Here is a 21,355-nt window from a genome sequence, read left to right on the forward strand (position 1 = left end):
CCACTAGCTATGCTTTGGAGTTTAAAAAGATTGTGTCCAGGTTCTCTGGGTCTCCAGTTTTGGCAAACTCTACTTTTGGCAAACAACGTAGTCCAAAAAAGCACGTTGTGAGCAATTTTTGATGAAAGAAGTCTGAATTTTAAACATTTTATTCAAATTTTTAGCCAAAGAAACTCTAATCATACAATTCAACAACTCTTTCCTATCTCTAACGGTAACATTAACACTCTGGCGTAAAAAAATTATTTTTAAAATTATTTTAGCAAAATTGTGCCAAATTTAAGCAAAATTAAGAAAATGTGAATAAAAACTGCCGAATATTCACAGAAGTTTAAACCTCGATAACTCCTTCAAAACTACTTCGAAACAAATTTTAATTCCATATTCCAAGATCTACGTGCTTTTTAATGATACCACTCACAACTCTCTACGATGAATGTATCTATCAGCCAAAATTGACTGGAGAAAAAACCCATTTGAGTATATATATTCCTCCCCCACAAATGGGTCGGGACAATAAATTAGAGACATGTTGTAAGATTTTCCTTGAAATGCGTTAATCATGGAGTAACAATTTTTTTTGGACAAAAGATCTCGTCTACATCTGTTTCGCATTTGAGAAGCTAAAGGAGCATCCGATGTTTTGTTAAATCTGTTAGTCCTGTCATCACTTGATTAGCCATAAAGCTTTTTTGGAGATAGCTTTTATGCTTTTGGTTGCAATTGTTGTTCGTTGTAGATCCACCTTTTGTTCCAATGCTGATTTTTATAATGGTTTTCTTGAAGAAGAAGAACAAATTTATCCAATCTGTTTAATACGTTTTACTTATCAAGTTACCACTACGCGTATCAGCAAAGATGCAGCGCGTAACTTAAGTGATTTTAATTTGTTTTGTGCATGATATAGTAGTGGATAAAGAGTGCTATTTTAGACGCTTTCTCTAAGAAGCTTGAAAAAGTTGTGCTTTGGGCATATTTTTTTTAGAGTAGTGTATAAAAAGACCTGTTTGACCATGTTTGGCAGTGGTGTGGCTGGATTGCCCCTTTTTATACACTACTGTCAAGGGCGACTCTTTTGCGGCAATATGGAGGCTATGTTTACAAAGGAAATTGATTCATTCGCGTGTCGTGAGAATTTAGTCTTTTAAGGTGAACTCTACCACATATCTCTTTACGTTGCTTCTCATTATATTTGTCAATTAGTCATGCTGGTCTTTTAATGCGATTTTTCGTACTATCAACTTTTGTCTGACAATTTTTCCGTCCGACTTTTTGTCCTCAAAAACGGATAAACACGTAAAACCAGGAGGTCATTGAATTCACTTAGAGCCTTGCCGCATGGTTGAAGGGCGGGTCTTAAGATTTTGTCCCCCTACCACTTACCCAAAACTCCTTCCTCTACCATGCTCACCCACCCCTTTAAGCTAAAGGTAGCTACTCTTATCGCCTGAAAACTTCCGCTAGAAACTGACTGAAATAATTTTGGTATCTGTTTCTATCAACTTTTTAGGACAAATCTATTTTGCAGCTATTCCAGCAATCTGTCGGCAATGTTTCATTTTTAGGCTATTTTAGAAACTTTTGTCCCATTGTTCCGTTTTCTATCATCTATTGGGAAATGAATAGACACCTTATGCTTGTGGGTATTTTCAATTACCAGTTGATTACAGAATGGTCTTATAAAGTAAAATTTGTCCGAGAAATCCCTAGAAGATCTTTTTTGTCTATTTTTTAGTCTGTTCTCACTTTGTGAAAATACAGAAATTTGCTAGCCTATTACGATTTGCCAACTATTTGGTCAATCATGGAATGATAGCAAGGACATGAAAGAAATGTTATTAGTTCCCATAAAGTGATAGCTGAGGCTACTATTAGCCTCTTTTGAAATTTTTTGTCGAGATTTTTTGTGACCACCATATGACGTCACGATTACTTCAAATCTGCTTGACCATTAACAATTTCCAAGAGTTAACAGAATGCGTGCCAACTTTACATATTTTCCGATTATACGATGAATTTAATGGAAGGGACACTGATTTTTAAAATATCATCAATAAATCATAGTGCTGTCAAAATAAATATAGTTTGATGTCTTTGAATTTTGTTTTTTGAAGAAGAAGAAAAACGAAAAACCCTTTCGCAACTTTTTACCTACCCTTGAGACGCAATCACCTTTCCGTGACTCAGATTAATAACTAATTTATGTTGAAATTTTTAATTGCTCTCGAACGAAGTTTTTACCAATTATTTCAAAAGTGTGTGTGTGTGTGTGTGTGTGTGTGTGTGTGTGTGTGTGTGTGTATCTTTTTTATGCAAAATTTTTGCTTCACAGTTTTTGCTATTTCGTTCTAGAATCGTCTTTCAATTTCACTTCTCCAGTGATTTTTCGTGCTTGGCTTCTTGATTTTTGCGTGATCGAATTTGCCCTTGTTCAGAGATCAAGCCTGTTAGTACAAGAAAAGCGATTGTAAGATAGGATGTTACAAGGCCCTGATAACCGGTGGGCTTCGCCGGAGGTCGCGAGTTTGAACCTCTCTCTATTCAGAATTTTTTTGCACCCGTAAAAATTTGTCTTGGCTGCCCCTCCGAGTTATATTGCCCCGCCTTTCGTTGCCAAGCAATTTGTCGACGTTAGTCGGTTTATTTTAACGATGCGAATGACTGGAGTGCAGAAGCGAACAAACCATACTTTTTTGGCGCACAGCTGCCATTAAAAACAGCTGACTTAAAATATTTAGCTTTGTGTGCTCTCAGATTCAGTCAAAATTGTTCACACTAAAATCCAACTGTCGCGGAAAGTATTTAAAACAGTATTTAAATGAAATCAAGATAGTTGAATAGAAAATTCAAATTTCATTGAAAGTTTTTGGTATCAAATACCTACTTTGCTTCGTCTTCTTCATTCATTTGTCCTCTAAAAACTTGAATCTATTATTGTCTTTTATTATTGTTGATCCGATGGAACTTAAGAATACCTCATGGAACACACAAGATGAAAGCCAGAAAAATTGATACAATTTTACATTTTTCCGCTAGATTTTTATGCCGAGATATAGATTTACAGCTCGCAAAGTTGACCTGAAAGAGATTGTTGTGTTTCTAAGATAACAAAGGGATTTTTTAAGACAAAGAATTACAATCATCGGCTAATTACTTTTAAATTTTCTTTAATATTTCTTAGATTTGCTTGCCCTACGAAAACTTTACTTGCTGTAATTGAGTTACAAATTGTTTGAACCTATTTAATACCCCTTTCTAAGTTAGATAGCAAAAAAGAATAGTTACTTATTTAACTTTCAGAACGTTTTTCCCGCCAATTTCAAATTTTTAAACAAAAGCTATTCAGGTAGAAAAAAAGATTTGTTAGCTGCGATAGCAATAGCTGAGCGCAGCTATTGTTGGCCTTCTCTTGGTGTTTCTTTTATTTGGTCGTTCACTTTTATATAGCGAGCTGTGATGTGACGCGCGAGCTGTGATGTGACGCTACTGCAAATTAGCTTCCATTCATTCCTGTGATTTTTTTTACTGAATCGCGTTTATGTTCATATTTTACTCTTATTTGAATCAACTCTTTCACTCAATTGACTTTTCCTATTTCAATACGATTATTTAAAATCAAATGATCTAAGCTCACTCTAATTAAAGTTTTTATATAACATCTTTATATAAGTCATAATATTATATTAGTCTTGGAAATATTAACAATTTTGTTCGTGTTTTTTACATCTCAACCTCATTAATATTTCGCATTGGTATCCCAGCTATTTACTGGCAATCTGGTGGTGTGCTTGAATTAGATTTTGTTATCTATGGTAGAAAAAGTGGTTTTTATAAAATCTCATGTAATTTATAAAATCTCAAGTGATTTATAAAATCTTTTAATAAAACTTCAGCTGACTGATTTTCATTATCTCAACCTGAGAAATTTGCAACAGCATACACGTCATCTGTTACACAAATTTTTGTTTAAAAAGTTCTCGCGTAAATAATTTTATAGAACTAAATTCATTTTATTTTTCAAATTTAAGGGCTATAGTAATTCTAGGATTTAGAGGTATCGAATTGAAGGAATCACTTCAGCGCATTCAAAAAATGAAAAGGCGATTCAACGTTAAAAAGTCTGTAAATTCAATCCTGAATGTTTTCGAGAAATGGAAAATTTTAAAATGCCGTTTCGGCGATTGATTCAATTTGTCGAGGGCTTTCTCATGACCAATTTTAGTATTTCTGCAAAAGATATCGAAGGACCAAAATTGGCTTCTGAAAATGTATAAAGTTAATAAACCCCTATTTGATGAAGTGTGCAGCAATTCTCCGAGTCATGGTTTTAAATAATGACTCATTGCTAATTTAGCTAATAATTGCAAGTTTGACGTAGTTTTTGATAATTGTTTGTAACTAATATAATGTCAAAATCGTTTGCGTGAGTTCAGGTACTTTCACTTGGTCTGGACGTGCTTCCAGAGTACAAAGTGCAGCCACAGAGGATTCACCCCTGGACTGTGCTTCACTACTCACCCTTCAAGGCTGTGTGGGATTGGCTCATCCTCATCCTCGTCATTTATACAGCAATCTCTACCCCATACGTGGCCGCCTTCGTGCTGCCGAACAAACAGGGACAATTGGACACATCTATTCACAGGTAACCTACTCTCATCTGAATTGCTATTTAGCAAAATTTAAGTAAGCATTACTTTGCTCACCCAATGAGAGAGGAGTTGATTTAATGGCTACAAAACGATGCGGATACCGTAAGTGACGGAAATAATTTAATAAAAAGGGATATTAAGAGCACAATATATGACAATAACATTCGACGAGAACCATGATAGTAATAATTCAAATGATTTTTTTTGTATTTACTATTCGGTGCAATTTCATCATTGAAGTAATTAATTGGATCCAGAAACGTACCGATCAACATAAGCATTGCCTTAGAGGAAAACTTGAATTAATAAGAAACTTAGTTACGAATGATAGGTAAATTTTAAGCTGATTTTTTGACAATCAGAATAACAGTTAGTTTTCTCCCTCCTTTCATCGGGTTAGAACATGTGTCTGGAAAGTCTGAATGACTGCTGTGACGTTTGTTTAAAGACATCGGCTGTATCACGCGGATCTCTGCAACGCTTGTTTCCTCGGAGATTGGGTTCCGTCTGTCGGCCAACAAAGCAACCCGTTTCAAAGCCATAGAATTAATATATATGCTTTTTTAATGCTCACTTATTAATAGCCGCGAAGCGATAGCTGGGGCTATTATTGGCCTTCTCTTGTTTTTTTTTACGACTCGAAGAGGAGTATTGGTTTTCTTAAGGTTTTTTTTACCGGAAGTTCTATTCGTTCAGACGCTATTTTGACCTAAAAGTGAAAGTGAGTAAAATTGCCGTGTGAACTAATTTTTTCTGAGCGAGAGAAGTTTTTTGATCATGCGCCGCGTTCAGTGAATGACTTTTTGCCTTTGAAAATTAGTTTTTGACTGAATGGCACATATAGATAACCGTTTTTAGCCGTTTTTCGTCTAAGTGGCCCAGTTTTTTTGCTTGTAATTTGGTTTTTTTGTGGAAATAATTTTTTTTCGATTCTGTATTGAAGTGTCAACTTCGGAAATTGATACCACAGTGTTTTGCAGAGCCTGAAGATGCGTTTCAATTTCAAAATTGGCACAATTGATTTTTTAGTTATTTTTTTGGCTTTTTTCTATTAATTTCTTCATTTTTGGATCTTTTAACCGTCTTTTTGTCAAAAATCCGTTAATATGGCAACTTCCTTCTGATAATTCATATACTCAACTTCTCTTTCTACCTCGATGTAATTTTGTTTTATAAAATTGTACATATGAGAATCCGATTTTGGTAGATTTTTTCCGATTTTTCAGTTTTTTTGTTTGTATTTTGATTTTAATTACTAGAAATAGTCTTTTTGTGCAACACGATGGACTTTAATTTTGTTTCAATATAAATTCAATCCTTTTTTGGCGTTAAGTTTTTGAAAAATAGTTAAAACTTTTTCACAAATGCAGTCTTAAAAGTTTTTTGACCATTTTTTTGCAAAATGTTCCGATGTTTCGTATTTTCTCTTTTTTCCATTTTTTGAGTTCTCTTCAAGAGGATAGATCTTTGTATCGGATGGCTCGTTATCTTTGCTACGTCTCGAATGATTAATAATGAAATGTTTTCGTTTTTCTTGATTTTTTTAAATTTGATTTTTAACTTTCAAAAATCAAGAATGTCATTTTGTTACGGTGTTCCTTATATTGTGTCCATATTCATCACATTCTAGTTAGTATCATTCTAGCTTTGGGCTGGCACCTACATTTATTTTTGGTATATTGATTTTGTCAGTTGTTAAAAAAAAGAATGATTTCAGCTTTTTCTTAGATTTTGGTCATTTCTCTGGTTTGCAATTGACTTCATTCAACATAAGGCAGTACTGAGAGTCTGCTAGCAAGACTTTTCCAAAACATCCACTTATTAATGTTCACTGCAACTTTCTTCCGGCCTTGGTTTTAATTTACACGATTATTTGCCTTTGAATATTCCTCTGCTTCTTATGTCTTCTATAATCAATTTAATTTTTGAATTAGTATGAAATCATGTTGTCTAGCGTATGTACATCGAAGAATTAAGTGTTTTTTTTCTTAATTGCAGTGATTAGAAGTGTAATTGTAGTGGTTTTCTGATTCTTAACTTTGAGCATTCTTTTTTGAAAAGATGTAACTTAGTTTCTAAGATTAATATCTGCCGTTTGCTTTCGCGATCTTTGAGATTAGAATCATGAATTAATTATTTGAGGGCAATTGATAGCCCTGTTAGTTTTTTCAGTCTCTCAGTATTTTGACCATGTCATTTATTTCGGACTTTTTTAACGTTACCAAACGTTTTCAATAATATAAAAATTTGCTGCGTTTTGTTGCTCTTGGTGACAGTGGTTTAAGTTTCACCAATTTTTAGAGCAGACCTGGAGAGGTAGTGAGTTAATGGTTTAATACAAAAAGTAGTGGTTTACGCTGCAATTACGGTTTTGTTAGTGATGTTTTGATCCATCGAGTCGCTTCCGGAATTCTTCCGGCTATGTTTTTTATTTCGTCGTCATGATTTTTGTTACGACCATATGACGTCCCAGCCACTTTTTGTTCATTCGTTCATGCAATTTCAACTGAATTGCATGTGTGACGTCATTTTTCGCTCTTAGTGGAGCGAGTTTTTTTGTTCATGTGCGTGATTAAATTTTTGGTCACACTTGACTTACCTCACTCTCAAAAATGACTTCCTCAATTTGAAATTGACTTTTATTTAATTTAATTCAAAGAGATAAGGTCAAATGGGTGTGTGTCACTCTAAATGAAGGTTATTTGAGATCAGCTAATAGAGGCAGCAATAACTTATACAGATTTTTAATCAAAATATAACAGATCAGCCTTCAATGAAAAGTCAAATTTTTTTGGTCTTTTTTACTGTTTTTTTAGACTGCCGATCTACGAATCTATTCCGGCTATTTTCTGGCAATCTGCCAGCTATGTTGACAAAATTGACCAACTTTCATGCTCAATTCTTGATGCTTTTAATTTTAACACTCCCTATTCTGCTATTGGGCAACAATGGACAGTTTTTCAGCAAACTATCATTGAATCGACAAAATATTTCTTCTCTCATTCCTCAGGACGGATGACGCCATTATGTAGCGATAAGGGCTTTCATCAAGCATGTTTCGCTGTCATAGAAATGACTTGAACATAGTGCGTGGTTAGGGGTGATGAAATGTGCCGATTTGGTTTTTGTGGCTGCTCTAGGTACAGTGACCCGATCACTCTGATAGACATGCTAGTGGATATTCTGTTCATAATCGACATCATTATCAACTTCCGCACCACTTACGTCAACAGTCAGGAGGAGGTCATCAGCACTCCCAGCAAGATTGCAGCCCACTACTTCAAGGGATGGTTCCTCATCGATCTAGTGGCTGCTGTCCCTTTCGATCTGCTCCTCTTTGGATCTGAGGAAGATGAAGTACGTCAGATATAGAAAAAGCACTATATTCGTCACGGTTATTGTTTACTCACAAACAAAGTTTAGCGATTATTTAGGTCTTGTTCGTTTTTATGCCATTTTTTGCTTGATCGTTTCTTCGTCTGTCTGATTTGACTTTTCGTCCTCATAAACTGTTAAAGCCCGATTGTATTATGTCTCTATTGTGTCTATGTGTCTTTTGTGTAGCCCTTAGACTAGACCTTATCAGCATCTGGGGTTACAGTTCACCCCATCTGCAAAGGAGGAAAAAAATTCTTGATGTGAAAGCTAGTTTTTAGTTTTCGACCATCCCCGCACTTTCCTGCCCTGCTATTTAGCGCTCCTAATATTAAGCTAGCTACCTTGAGTGTTATCCTCGTCAATCGTTAGAGAGCATTTTGGCCGAAGTTAGTCAGTTACCTTTTTTATAAACATTCATATTTGATTAAGAAGTGTAGTAGTCAGCTAAATAGTTCAGGCAGAAATTTGTCACGTTGCTGAATATGAAAGTTTATATTCTTAGTTTGGTTCAATTGAATAACTTTCACCCGTCCAGTGGTAGTCGATTATCAACAAAATTTTTGTTCATCATTTCTGATGTTTCACCGACATTTTGGACACATGTGCATTGGAGTTTGAAAGAACCAAATAATCAAAGTTTTTGTTGTTATACCAGATGACTGATCGGATTTGATTGATGATTACGACCCGCAATAGAGATTATTTGCGGTAATCATGATTTTTACGAACCTAGGTACGTGACTATACGAACCAAAGGGTAATTATAGTGATCTTCTTTTTACGACTAGGTGAGGCGTCATGGTTTTGTTTTAGGACTTGAAGAGGGAGTATTGGTGGAGCGTCTTATTACGACTCGAAGAGGATTATTTGTGGAGCGTTTTAAGACTCGAAGAGGTTTTATGGTTTGCTGTTTTTATGACTAAGAGTAGTTATGTTGATCTGTATTTTTTAAGACTCGGAGAGGCTTTATGGTTTTCTGTTTTTTGTGATGAGTGAGCGAGCAAGAAAACTGGAATCTGAGGGAGGGAATAAAGTTTGAAAAGTTGTTTTGGTGAACGAACTCGAAGAAAGGAGAAAAAATATAGTGGTACTTTTGTTCATGTCTTTTTTTGAAACAAAGAGAAATGTAGGCGTGGAAAAATTTTCGCTAAGCGAGCAAATTTTTTTCTCGTGCGGCTTTTTCATGCTGTTTTTTTTTCATGCGGTTTAAATTACTTTTCAATTAAATTTTTTGTTGCAATTAAGATAGTCAATTCTCTTCTTTTAGGCTCACTGCCATCAGAAACTCGTTAATCGACAGGCTTCTTTTTGGCGAATCCATCTTCGAGTCGTTTTCGGAATTCTTCCGGCTATGTTAATCGGCCCAGTTGATCTGAAACAGGACGTAAAGTTCATGCCGCACGTGTACAAATTGTGATTTCTTTTCTTGTTGAAGAAAAATGGAGTGCGGAGAGAAGAGAGAGTGGGGTTTTTGTTCATATCAGCTTTCGAAAAAGCTAAAAACAAGTTGTAAATTGTAAAGATATTTTTGCAATGAAAAAATGCTCGTGTGTTTGGAAGCATTTCTGACCAAGTAAACCAGTTAGACTTTTATATAATATTATAAGCTACTTTTGCAATTCCTGTTTTTTAACACTTTTTTAGCACTTTTTACAAACTTATTCGTTCTTTTTTAGCAATTGAGGTACTGTCTTAAGGCTAGCTGTTTGTCTGTTCGGTGATCTTTTGATTTGACTGCTTTTTTGGGTTGTGTTTGATAAAGAGAAAAAGAGAATGGAGTAAGTTTGTTCAATTATTAGCTCAATTTTGTCTGCTTTATAGGATTTTTTGCTTTTTTTAATTTTGAGCTTTTTTTCTACTATTTTTTTGTTCACTAGTTATTTTTTGTTAACTAGTTAATTTTTGTTCACTAGTTGTATTTTTTAATTGCTCTTTATCGAAGTTCATAGCAATTATTGTAAACGTGTTGGTCTTTTATGCAAACTTTTTGCTCGACCATTTTGCGCTTTTCCTCCCGAACATTCTTTGAGTTCTCAAGTGACTTTTTCACGCTTTGGTTCTTCATTTTTGAGTGATCTCTATTGCTCTCACTTCGAAATAAAGCTTGCTGCTAATATAAATTGGTTGCAGCCAACGAACATGAAGTGTTCGATGGCCCAGTGAGCAATGCATTTGTTTAGGCATCGGGAGGTCAATGGTTCGAAACCGTCGAATAATTTTCTACCCGCTTGTCGTTCGAGCGAAATTCTTCCGACATTTGTCGGTTTATGTTTCATAACTTAATTGTAATTGTTTTTTTAGTTTGTTGTTTACGATTTTTAACAGGCAGTGCGTAGGTCAGTCATTGACAAGAGAAATTTTTGAAGACTTTTGTCTCAGCAGTTGATATAGAGCAGTTTCTATCATTCTGTAGGAAATTTTGTAAACAAAATATTTCTTTGTTCCTCGATTTTCCATTTCTGTACCGTTTTGTTTTTTTTTTCAATTGGTATTCATTTGTTGATTGCGAACTACTTTGATTGAGTGTTTTTGCTAGCAATTCTTTCGAGGTCGCAATTTGTGGCACTATTTTATTAGATTTTATTTAACAAATTTTGTTTTTCTCGTGTTTTTATTCATTCGCGTGATTAAATTTTTGGTCACACTTGACTTACCTCACTCTCAAAAATGACTTCATCACTTTGAAATTGATTTTTACTTACTTTAATTCAAAAAGATAAGGTCAAATGGTTGTGTGTCACTCTGAATGAAGGTTATATGAGAGCAGCTAATAGAGGCAGCAAAAACTTATACAGATTTTTAATCAAAATATAACATATCAGCCTTTAATGACAAGTCGAATTTTTTGGTCGGTCTTTTTTACTGTTTTTTTTTGAGACTGCACATCTACGAAGCTATTGTTCATTCTTTTTGGAAGAAGAAGAGCGAGAAATGTAGGTGTGAAAAATTGTTTACTGAGAGAACGATTTTTTTGTGTTCACGTGCGGATTTTTCCAGCTGTTTTTTTATTCTCCTAAGTTTCTATATATAGACAAGGTGTATCATTTTTAGGTTCTGTTCACAGCTTTTTGAAGGTTTTGGTTATTTAACGAACCTTTAACGCAAAGTTGTTGGTTTTTCCAACTATTTTTCCCGTTACTTTTACCCTTTTTGGCCAATTTTTGTGTTATATTGTTGTTACCTCAACTGAATTTAAGACTAACGCTCCTAGAAGGTTTATATTGAAAGTTAAATAAATGTTTTTTTTTGCAACAAACTATTTTTGTGTTTGACTATTGCCAAAAAATGTAAAAAGTTGCAATTTTTCATTATCTTACAGATTTTTTCAGTTTATTTCAGAATTAGAGATTTTCTGCTTGTCTTGTCAAAAGTGATGTCAGCAATTTTATTGTCTCTATTTTTGGAAAGGTTGTTTTCCGTTTTTATTTCTTTTTCACCAATTGAAAATTTAATTGATTTTCATTTTTTTGGGTTGATTTACTTTTTCCTAATTTTTCTGTTATTCCAATCAAGATTGTTATTTTTTGTTCCTTGATTTTTACTATCATCAGAAGTTAGTTATATGAGAGACTGATTTTTGGCGGAGACGTCTACGAGTCGCTTCCGGATCTCTTCCGACTATGTTTTGATGAGCGAGCGCGACAAGAAACCGGAAGTTCAGGTAGTGACTGAAGTTTGAAGTTGTTTTTGGTGAACATTTTCGCAAAGCGGAGATGATAGTGGTTTTCTGTTGTTTATACTTCTTTGAAGCCTAATGAAAATTGTATATCTGAAAAACACTTGACTTGCCTCACTCTCAAAAATGACTTCCTCACTTTGAAATTGACTTTTATTTTCTTTAATTCAAAGAGATAAGGTCAAATGGGCGTGTGTCACTCTAAATGAAGGTTATTTGAGAGCAGCTAATAGAGGCAGCAAAAACTTGTACAGATTTTTAATCAAAATATAACATATCAGCCTTCAATGAAAAGACGAATTTTTTTGTCTGTCTTTTTTACTGATTTTTTGAGACTGAGATCTGTGAAGCTATTGCGGCTATTTTCTGGCGATCTGCAAGCTATGTTTGTTATAAATCATTTTTTTTCATTATTTTGTGTTCTTTCAAACCCAATTGTGGTTATGCGAATCAACAGCGGCTATTTTTCGGGAATCTGCTGGGTATCTTTTTTGTACTTATTCGTTCCTTTCTTTGCAGTGTTTTCACTCGGTTGCTTTTTTCGTTATTTTTTTGCACTCTAACTCTGTGGTTACAACGTTCATCCTTGTTTTAGCCGTGTTTGAAACTAGTTGTGGTTTGAAACTAGTTGTGGTCTCTCACTTGTGTTGAAGAGAAACAAATATGCACCTTTTGCGCTGTAAATTTTAAAATTTAATTCGAATTGTTGAGCTTCAAAATAACCACGTTCTTTCATTCATCATTGAATAGCAACTGAGCAGATTTGAGAAGTTTTTGAGTGTTCGTGCTCAACTAAACGTTTTTCTCTACTCGATTGTCAATTTAAACATCTTTGTAAATTACACTAAGGAGCCGATAAGATCGCGGCGTGATTGTTGAGTAAATTATTGAATGCAAAGGCAACTAGTCGAATGTTCATTCAAGTTTTACTACGTTCAGCTCATCATTATACGCATAATTTGAAGCAATTATGTGTTTATCCTGGGACTAAGTTAAATCTCGCTCAAGGTTTTTTTAAACTAGAGTGGGTAAGAAAAGTTTTCATGCAGTTGGCTGAATTTTTGTTCGATTTTTATCACCTTCAGTATGTAAATTTTGGATTTGATTGACGATGCTTAGGTAGGTAGTTCACGTACAGCTGTGAAAAGAGAGAATGTTCGAGCAAGACAAGTTTTAACAAATCTCTTCTCACCAGTGATTTTATTGTCCTGAAAAGCATGTCATTGCATTTGACCTAGGCTGATAAAGTTTTCTGAGAACCATGCGTCTTGTGACCAAGTTTGTGCCAGGGATGCAAATTTGGAGCATCAACGGGAGTGCTAAACAAGATTAACCGATGATTTTGGGCGTTAATGTTCCAATAACTGCTATCAAGCACATTTTTAGCGATTACTTTGCTACTGTGGGTTTTTAATGCAATATACTCGTTAACGAAATCGAAAAATCAAACAGCTAATTTTATATAGCTACCTAAATAACTACCTATATTAAACTTTTCCATTTACATTTGTATGCCCGTTTATTTTGATTAATCACTGGCAAACGAAGTTTAAGGCAATTATTGTAAACTTGTGTGTATTTACGATTCGAAGAGTGTTGGTTTTCTTGAGGTTTTTTAAAGGAAGTACTATTTGTTCAAACGGTGTTTTGACCTAAAAGCGGAAGTAAGTAAAATTGCCTTGTGAACTAATAATTTCTAAGCAGGAGATTTTTTTGTTTATGCGCTGTGCAGTGATTGACTTTTCGTCTCTAAGAGGATGAATCGTTTTCAGCCGTTTTTTTTTGCGTCTGTTTGAATCAATTCTGTGCTTATTTTGATTTTTTGTAGAAAGTTTTTGATCGGCGCTGCATCATTATGTAACCATTCTCCGAAATCGGTACCACAAAGTTTTGGGGAGCCGAATAATTCGCTTCAAGTGCAAAATAAGCGCATATTTCGTAGTTTTTTTTTGTTAAATTTTTACTTTGAAGCATTATGCCTTGTCTCTTTTTAAAGAAAGGTGTTTTCATTTTTATAAAACTGTATGAATAATCCGATATTGGCAAGTTCTGTCAACTTTTTCTCAGTTTTTGTGTTTTTTAGAAAGGCTTTTTGTGCACTGCCAAGGTCTTTAATTTCGTGTTGTTAATAATTAATTGATTTATTTGTTTTTATGTCGTTGAAATGCAGTAAAAATTTGTTGCATAAGGGCAATTTTAACAAAATTTGACAATTTTTTGCAAAATAAATTAAGGTTTTGAATCTTTCAACACTGTCTTCACTTTTTATTACAGGAGGTAATTTAAACAGGTAATTTTTCTCAGCCTCGAATGCTAAACTTTCAAAAGTTAGGGATTAGTTTTTTTGCTTCTGCTTTTAAAATGTCAATATTGTTAACGCAGGTATGTATCTTTTTGTCGTTTGCCCAATACCTATGGTTTTAACCCCTGCTTCTGTTAGTTGTTAGAAAATTTTTTGTTAGGAATAATTTGAGCCTTTCTTAAATTCAATTTTTTGTTTGCCATTTATTTTAATTATTATAGCAATCACTTTTAAAAATTTGTACTGACTTCTCTTTTCTGTCAACACTCTTAGTAATGGCCCGATGCTTTGAGCTGCTTCCAGAATACCTTCGGCAATTTCTTAATTCAAAATCTGATTGACTATTTTGCGCTTTTTGTCTGACATCTCTCTCTCTCTCAAGTGCCTCTTTCATACTTGACTTCGTTTTCATTTATTTTCTCATGGAAAATTTTTATTACAAGTTCAATCATAAGATAGATGATTTTTAACCAAATGTTGAGGGTTTAACATAATTTTAGTTTAAACCAATCCCAATCATCGTCAATATTTTGCACACCCAATGGTTATCAAATACTTAGATTAAAACAGTAAATACGTTAGCAGCTTTTTCAACATCTTAATCGTGTTATTTTAAGAATTTTTTGCTGGGTAGCATTGATAGGCGTAGAAATGTAAAAATTTGAAAAAGCAGTGCATATTACATGGAGTTGATCAACTCTTTTGTTTGTTTAACAGGTGTTGGGGAAAGTGTTCTGCATTCTAGCGTCGCGTGTATTTTGAGCTGAGCAGATTTTTAGTCCAGTCCTGTGTTTTTCGGCTCGGGGAGCAATTTAGTTTACCGCTGTTAACAACGTAGGACAACTCTATCCACCCGTTTTACAACAAGCCTAACAATAGCGCTCTTTTACTACAATTTCGAAAATTATCATGTTAAATCTTTTAAACGTTTTTTGAAGCGATCTATGAACATCAATACTCGGTAGGGTTCTTCGTGGCGGTATATTTGGACATAGGTTTGCAATGGGCGATCTTTTTTGCATCAAAATATAAAAACAAAATTTTCCCGCCAAAAGCGACCAAGCGAATTCTAGTTTTTGCGCCCAAAAACTACCTTCGTGTCTGAAGTTGGGTCCCTTTTAGTCATTTCCGGGTTGTTTAATTCTTACAATAGTTCTGTTGGAGTAAGAAATTTATCAAAATTTTGAAAGGTCGTTCCGATCAACTTCTGCTCCACTACGTAGCACTCGTGGGAACCGTTCACGGCATCAAAATGATTTCATTCAGACGAAGTTGGGCTTATTGTGTACAATTGCTCGCATTGTTCACGAAAACTGTCTGAACCGGAACAGCATTTGCGAACTTGCCACTCAGTGCCGCCGAATTTGCCTGACGAGATTGAAAGATGGGCACCTGTTCGCGCAGCATATAAACTCCCTTCACTCTACCTGTATTTTCACCTGAATACCAACCGAAGGAGACTACAGCGGAGAGAGCCTTCAACCGAGTATTACAAACTTATAAAATCAACAATAATGAAGCTTGCAGAGATTTAGAGAGCTTCATGCTAATTCAACGATCCACGATTTCAACGTTAATCGAACCACGGTTGAGCCAAGGACCACAGAAGGCAAAATTTGCGCTCAAAGTGCAATTGTTAGAGTTACATCAAAATGAAAATTCAATTGAAACGGAAGAGTGCATTGAAACTTATGCAAACTCTCTCATGACGCCCGTTTACGCTGAGGGACTTACAGACGAGTTGTACTGGAGCATGGTAGAGAAGAAATGGCTTTGTTGTCTACGTTTGTCTCATCTGGCAGTGGAGGTGTTGTTGAAAAAAACTACCAAACTCGGCATCGAGTTCGCACGCTACCGAACAATTCGTCTTTGCTTGCGTTACCTCACAAGTTCGCCATCTGTCGTGGGTTGCTCTATTCGAAACCTTGATGATGCCAATTGCTTCAAATATTGCTTGCTTCACGGCAGTATATCTTGAGTGCCAAGGAGTCAGTCGTGATAGAGCTGGCAGGAACTCTCATACTGACAAAACATCCCCATCGAGATACCTGCAGGGGAGCATTCACGAAGTTTTGGCGATTTTAAATTGTCAATGTGTTTTGGACAAGAGAAAGCCATTAACATTTTTAATGATGTGAAAACTGTCGACTTGGGTTACGACAAAGGACATCTTTACCCTCTACTTTTTGAATCAAAGTTTGTTCTGGATTTTTCACGCCGTTATGATTCCATATATGATTCACTTCATGATGTTTGTCAATGTTCTAATTAGTGGTCTTGTGAAGTCACGTGTATTCTTAAAGACGTGAAATTTAGATTTCGTTATTGAATTTGTCTCAAATAGTTTCTTGTTTTGCCCTGATCGACTGGAAAGCTCTTATTGACACTGAAAATGGTTATCCAAATGCCCCTGCAGTGATTCAATTATTATCACCAGAGAAAGCGATTATGTTTTCAATTTTTCCATCCGCGTGGTTTGTTCTTCTGGTCATATTTTTTGGCTTTGAATCTTCGACCCGCTGCAAGATCTGAAGCTGCAATTGAACAGTCATCAACTCGCGAGATTGGAAAGAAAGCACTCGCTTTTTAGATTTGCTTTAGCAGTTGTTAAGCACCATTACAACCTATTGTCACCATCTGCACAATTCAGAAGTATGGATAACTTTGTTCGCATTCTGCATTCATTAGCAAGAGATATACCTCAAGGTACTAAACAGTTTCCTTTCTCTAACGAAAATTGTGGAACCTTGAACAAAAACAGTGCAACACATTGTTGGAAATGTGAAGAAATGTTTGAGACCGAACTCGACCCTGAAAGTCCTGTTTTGCTGTTTTGAAAGTCCTGTGATTCATCTATAATTTTTTACCTAAATTTGAAATTTGCAGAACATAATTGTAGAGTCTTCATTCAAAGATGAATTGTATGTTAATTAGGAAAAATTGGTGAAAGCGTTTGAAGATTGGAAGATAGATGCAAGTCTACTTTACAACATTCTAGATATCCTGTTGTCTACATCATTCGGCAACTTTAGCAGAAGTGTAAATTGTCGTCATCGTTCATCGCTATATTTCCTTCCGAGCGCATTTCATACGAAAGCAAAATGCTAGCTGTATAAATTGAATCTAAATTGCGGACCAAATTTGAACACTTTTCGATACTTAGTATACGAAACTAGATACGAAACTTAGATACGAAACTAGGTATGCGGTCGTCTTTTTTTTGGTGCGTTAAGTTGCTTTAGTGTCTTTTAACAGTTATATTTATTAGTTTGTCTATCTGGTTTATTAGTTTCTCAAGTGCAGTGAGTTTGCGGGGAACCTTTTGCAGTGAGTTTGCGGGGAAATCCTAATCTTAAGAGTAACATGTCTTTTTTGAGCCTAGAATTATGGAGATTTTCCGATTTTTGTCATCTGATTTATATATTTTTAATTAATGAAGTTGTGGTTTTTAATGATAATTTACTTGGGTCACATGCTATGAGAAATGTATTTTTATTTTTTAATTGTTAATAAATATTTAAATAATTAATTGCCCCTCCTTCTATATCCCCTCCCCTCCCCCACTTCTCTCTCCACGAATCCCTGTCCCCCCACTTCCTTGCCCCAAACTCCTACCCTTCAACCTCTTTCCACCCGTAACGACGCACACTTGCCCCCCCCCCGACCCACGCCCGCTCACCAGTTTAGGAGGAAGCTAACCGGTTTACTTGTTTACTTACATATTTGGTTTAATTGGTTACAAGTCTAATTGGTTTACTTTCATATTTAATGATACTCAAACAACTTTTATACAACGGAGACAATTCTGTTACATTGAAAGTCGTGTTTTGCGACTAGGTTCAACTATTCATATATAATTTTTTACTAATACCCTTGAAGAAGTTTGCAAAGCATACTTAGAGTCTTCATTCACAGATCAATTGTATGTTGATTAGGAAAAGTCAGTGAAAGTGTTCGGAGATTGGCAGATAGATGCAAGTACAGTCTACTTTACATACTTCTAGTTATTCCGATGTCTACATCATTCGGCAACTTGAGCGCAAATCTAAATTATGTTCGTCAAATCATAGTTCGATGAAATAAGTTGACGATAGGCAGAGGAGTTGTAGAACCTTCTATGTCATCCATCTATTCGTGACCTTTCATCGTCATCATCTTTCATCGTTATATTTCCTTCCGAGCGCATTTCATACGAAACCAAAATGCTAACTATATATTTGTGTAGGGAGTTGACCACTCTTTACTGCGATGGTGTTTAAGAGTCTTCAAAAAATTGTATATGAAGTTAGCCAAAACTTTCATGTGAGGTACTGTTGACGAGTTTACCAATATTAAAAGTTTTGCAACATATGAGATCTATTTTATTTTAAGTTCCACAATGAGAAAACTGAAAAGATCTCTTTTCTGAGAATGAATGCAACTTTTAGACGACGACTCTGATCGCCCTGTTGAAGACAGCCAGGCTGCTTCGATTGGTGCGAGTGGCACGCAAGCTGGACAGGTACTCAGAGTATGGTCCAGCGGTCCTCATTCTCCTCATGTGTTCTTTCTCCCTCATAGCACACTGGCTTGCTTGCATCTGGTACGCCATTGCCAATATGGAGAGACCTACGCTAGAGGTGCGTAATTGATATACTCAGGAGAGTGAACTGGAAATGAAATATGTGTTTCTGTCTCTTAACTTCCTATTTCATTTTTACTAACTAATTCTGGTTATATGAGGATCTAAGAGAACTTTGAAAAGATTGTCTTGTTATTAATATCCGCAAAGTGATAGCTGGAGCTATTATTAGCCTTCTCTTAGTTTTTTGCAATTCAAAGAATTTGAATTGTATTTGGGCGTTTGTATTTATACGATTCGAGTGTCTTTTTAATCAATTATTATTATTTGGAGTGTATTTATTATAGCTGCGAAGCTGTAAGCTGAGCGTAGCTATATTGCGGTGCTCTTGGTGTTTTTGTTTCGTCGTCTGACGCTTCATTTTCGTTTTACATTTGTTCTAGAACATTCTGTCTCGTCACTGCTTAAATGGCTTTTTCGCGCTTGATTTCACGCTTTCTGCGTGACCTAAATTGCGGTTATTCAGAAACAGAATCTGTTCCTAAAACAAAGTTGATTGTAAGAAAAAGATTGTATGGTCCGATAGCCGAGTGGTTAAGGCGACTGGCTGTTAATCCGGAGATCGCCGGTTCGAGACGCGACAGGAAAAATTTTTTTGCACCCAAAAACAACCTCTTTTGAAATAAACTTGTAAGTTTTATAGGCGGCGGCGATAACTATTATCAACTCACTTCTGTATCTTTTTCCATCTGTATTTTACGGCACGCAAGTCTATTTCGCAGCTATTCCGGCAATCTGCCGGCTATGTTAATAAGATGTAAAAGTCAATGCCGCAGGAGTATTGGTTCAGTGTCTTTTTAATCAATTATTATTATTTGGAGTGTATTTATAATTAGATGTAAAAGTCAATGCCGCAGGTAAAAACAAAGTGTTTATGTCAAACGGTTGAACGATTACAAAGAGCAGAGAGAAAACTCAATTATTTTCTGTCCGTGCCGTCTTTTTGAGAGAGAGTGAAAAGTAGGTGTGAAAAATTTTTGCTAACCAAGCAAATTTTTTTACGTGCGGCTTTTTGAAGCAGCTTTTAGTTTTTATTTTTTTTTGGGTTAAGCTGTTTTTCTAAACCATATTAACAATTTCATGTACGTTTAGGAGCTGTTTTGACCATGTAAATTATATATATATAAGAGTTTTTTTAACAGCCGCTGTCAGCCTCTCAACGGGCCGGGCATTGTTTAGGCGTTTTCCTTTTTTGGTTTCACCTTTTTTCGTGTTACATATGTCCTCAAATATAGAAGGTGAACTTGCCAAATTTATTGAATCTAAATTGCCCAACAAATGAGAATACTTTTTGACACGTAAAAGAAAACTAGGCTGTCGTCAACTTTTTCTGGTGCGTTAAGTTATGAAATTTCCTTACAGTATACTGCTAGCTTGTTTAAATATTAAGCCTATTGCTCTGCAATTGAGAATGAGAATTCTCTTTATTTGTCTAATCTGACGAAACTGCAGAGCAAATTAAAACACCTTTTAACACTCAGAAAAAAGTATTACACTGTCGTCAATTTATATCTTTATTTTCAATCTCAAAGGCGATCAATGAGGTCAACGGCGGCTAGTTTCCGGTAATCTGCCTGCTATATTATGCAATTTTGAGCTGTTTTGTGGTTTTGCTGTTCTAAACGCTTTATTACTGGCTTTTGTACTCTTTTCATGTTTTTAGTGTCTTAGTGTATTTTTTCGTTGAAAATAGGTTTAATGTTGGTTTTCGTAGCCATTTGATTTTGCTGATATCAATCTAAGTTTGTTTCAAATAAGTAAAAATAGAATACATTTCATTAATTTTAATAGCCTAATCTGACAGCCGGCTTTTACAGAGGCTATTTTTCTTACTACATCGATTACCCCTTTCTTCCGTTTTTTCGCGATTTTGCTTGAAATCTTTTTGACTGCACTGGTCTAGTTTCATTCTTCGCTAATTTTACTCAACGTGCTTCTACACAGCAGTTTCTCAGCAATGCAATCTCGAATGAACAGAGTCACAAAAAACCTGAATCGATAATATTAACCAATAAAGCAAAATTATAGGTGCTCGCTTCTTGAACTTTGTCCTTATTAACTGCTCTCAAACAAAGTTTTTAGCAATTTATGTTTGTCATGTGGTCTTTTATGCAATTTTTTGCTTGACCGATTTTTCTCTGGCCGATTTGACTTTTTGTTCTCAAAAGCCGGATAAGCAGGTAACACTGGGAGGGCATTAAGGGCTCTTAGAGCCTTTCAGCTTACTAATTTATAATTATGCAATTCAATGAAAATGTTCTGGAGATATTAATTCATGGTGTGAACGGCTGTTCTAAGGGTTGTAGTGAAGGAATTTTGACCCCTACTTCTTCCATCGACTTCATCCCCCACTTCACGCCCTCCCCCTCACAACAGCCCCACACTTCCCCCTTGCTAATCGTTCACCCGTCACCAGGCTCGCTCGACCCCTCCCCCACCCCGTGCGCTCGTCAACCTCTCTCCCCACTACGTGAGCTCCCCCCCGCCGCATGACACAACGATTTTTCCGTTTAGCTATAGCTGGTATCCCCAAGCAGTAGTTGGCTACTGACAAAGTCAACCGCTGGCCAGTTGTTTGAGAGCAGTTCTCCTGACGTTCATCTGAGCAATTATCTCTACCCCAACCAAGTTTATGGGAACCTGAGTATTTGGCTGAATTTGAAGTTTTTGCCGATTTCTAGTTAAAGGTACATAGCTTGCGGCTATCTTTTTAGGATCTGTTCACCCAT

The 21,355-nt window shown here is 35.5% G+C and overlaps 1 protein-coding gene across 1 annotated transcript in view; it reads left to right on the plus strand.

The window, feature by feature from the left end:
* Positions 1 to 21,355, plus strand: part of LOC142338076 (uncharacterized) — a 200,544-nt gene that overhangs the window by 101,470 nt on the left and 77,719 nt on the right. The window contains exons 11-13 of the mRNA XM_075387709.1: positions 4,434 to 4,642; positions 7,790 to 8,006; positions 18,433 to 18,624. Coding sequence (XP_075243824.1) covers positions 4,434 to 4,642; positions 7,790 to 8,006; positions 18,433 to 18,624 — 618 coding nt within the window. The remainder of the gene's footprint in view (positions 1 to 4,433; positions 4,643 to 7,789; positions 8,007 to 18,432; positions 18,625 to 21,355) is intronic.

This window comes from Convolutriloba macropyga, chromosome 4 (genome assembly GCF_964194025.1).
Source record: "Convolutriloba macropyga chromosome 4, txConMacr16.3, whole genome shotgun sequence".
Lineage (NCBI taxonomy): Eukaryota > Metazoa > Xenacoelomorpha > Acoela > Convolutidae > Convolutriloba > Convolutriloba macropyga.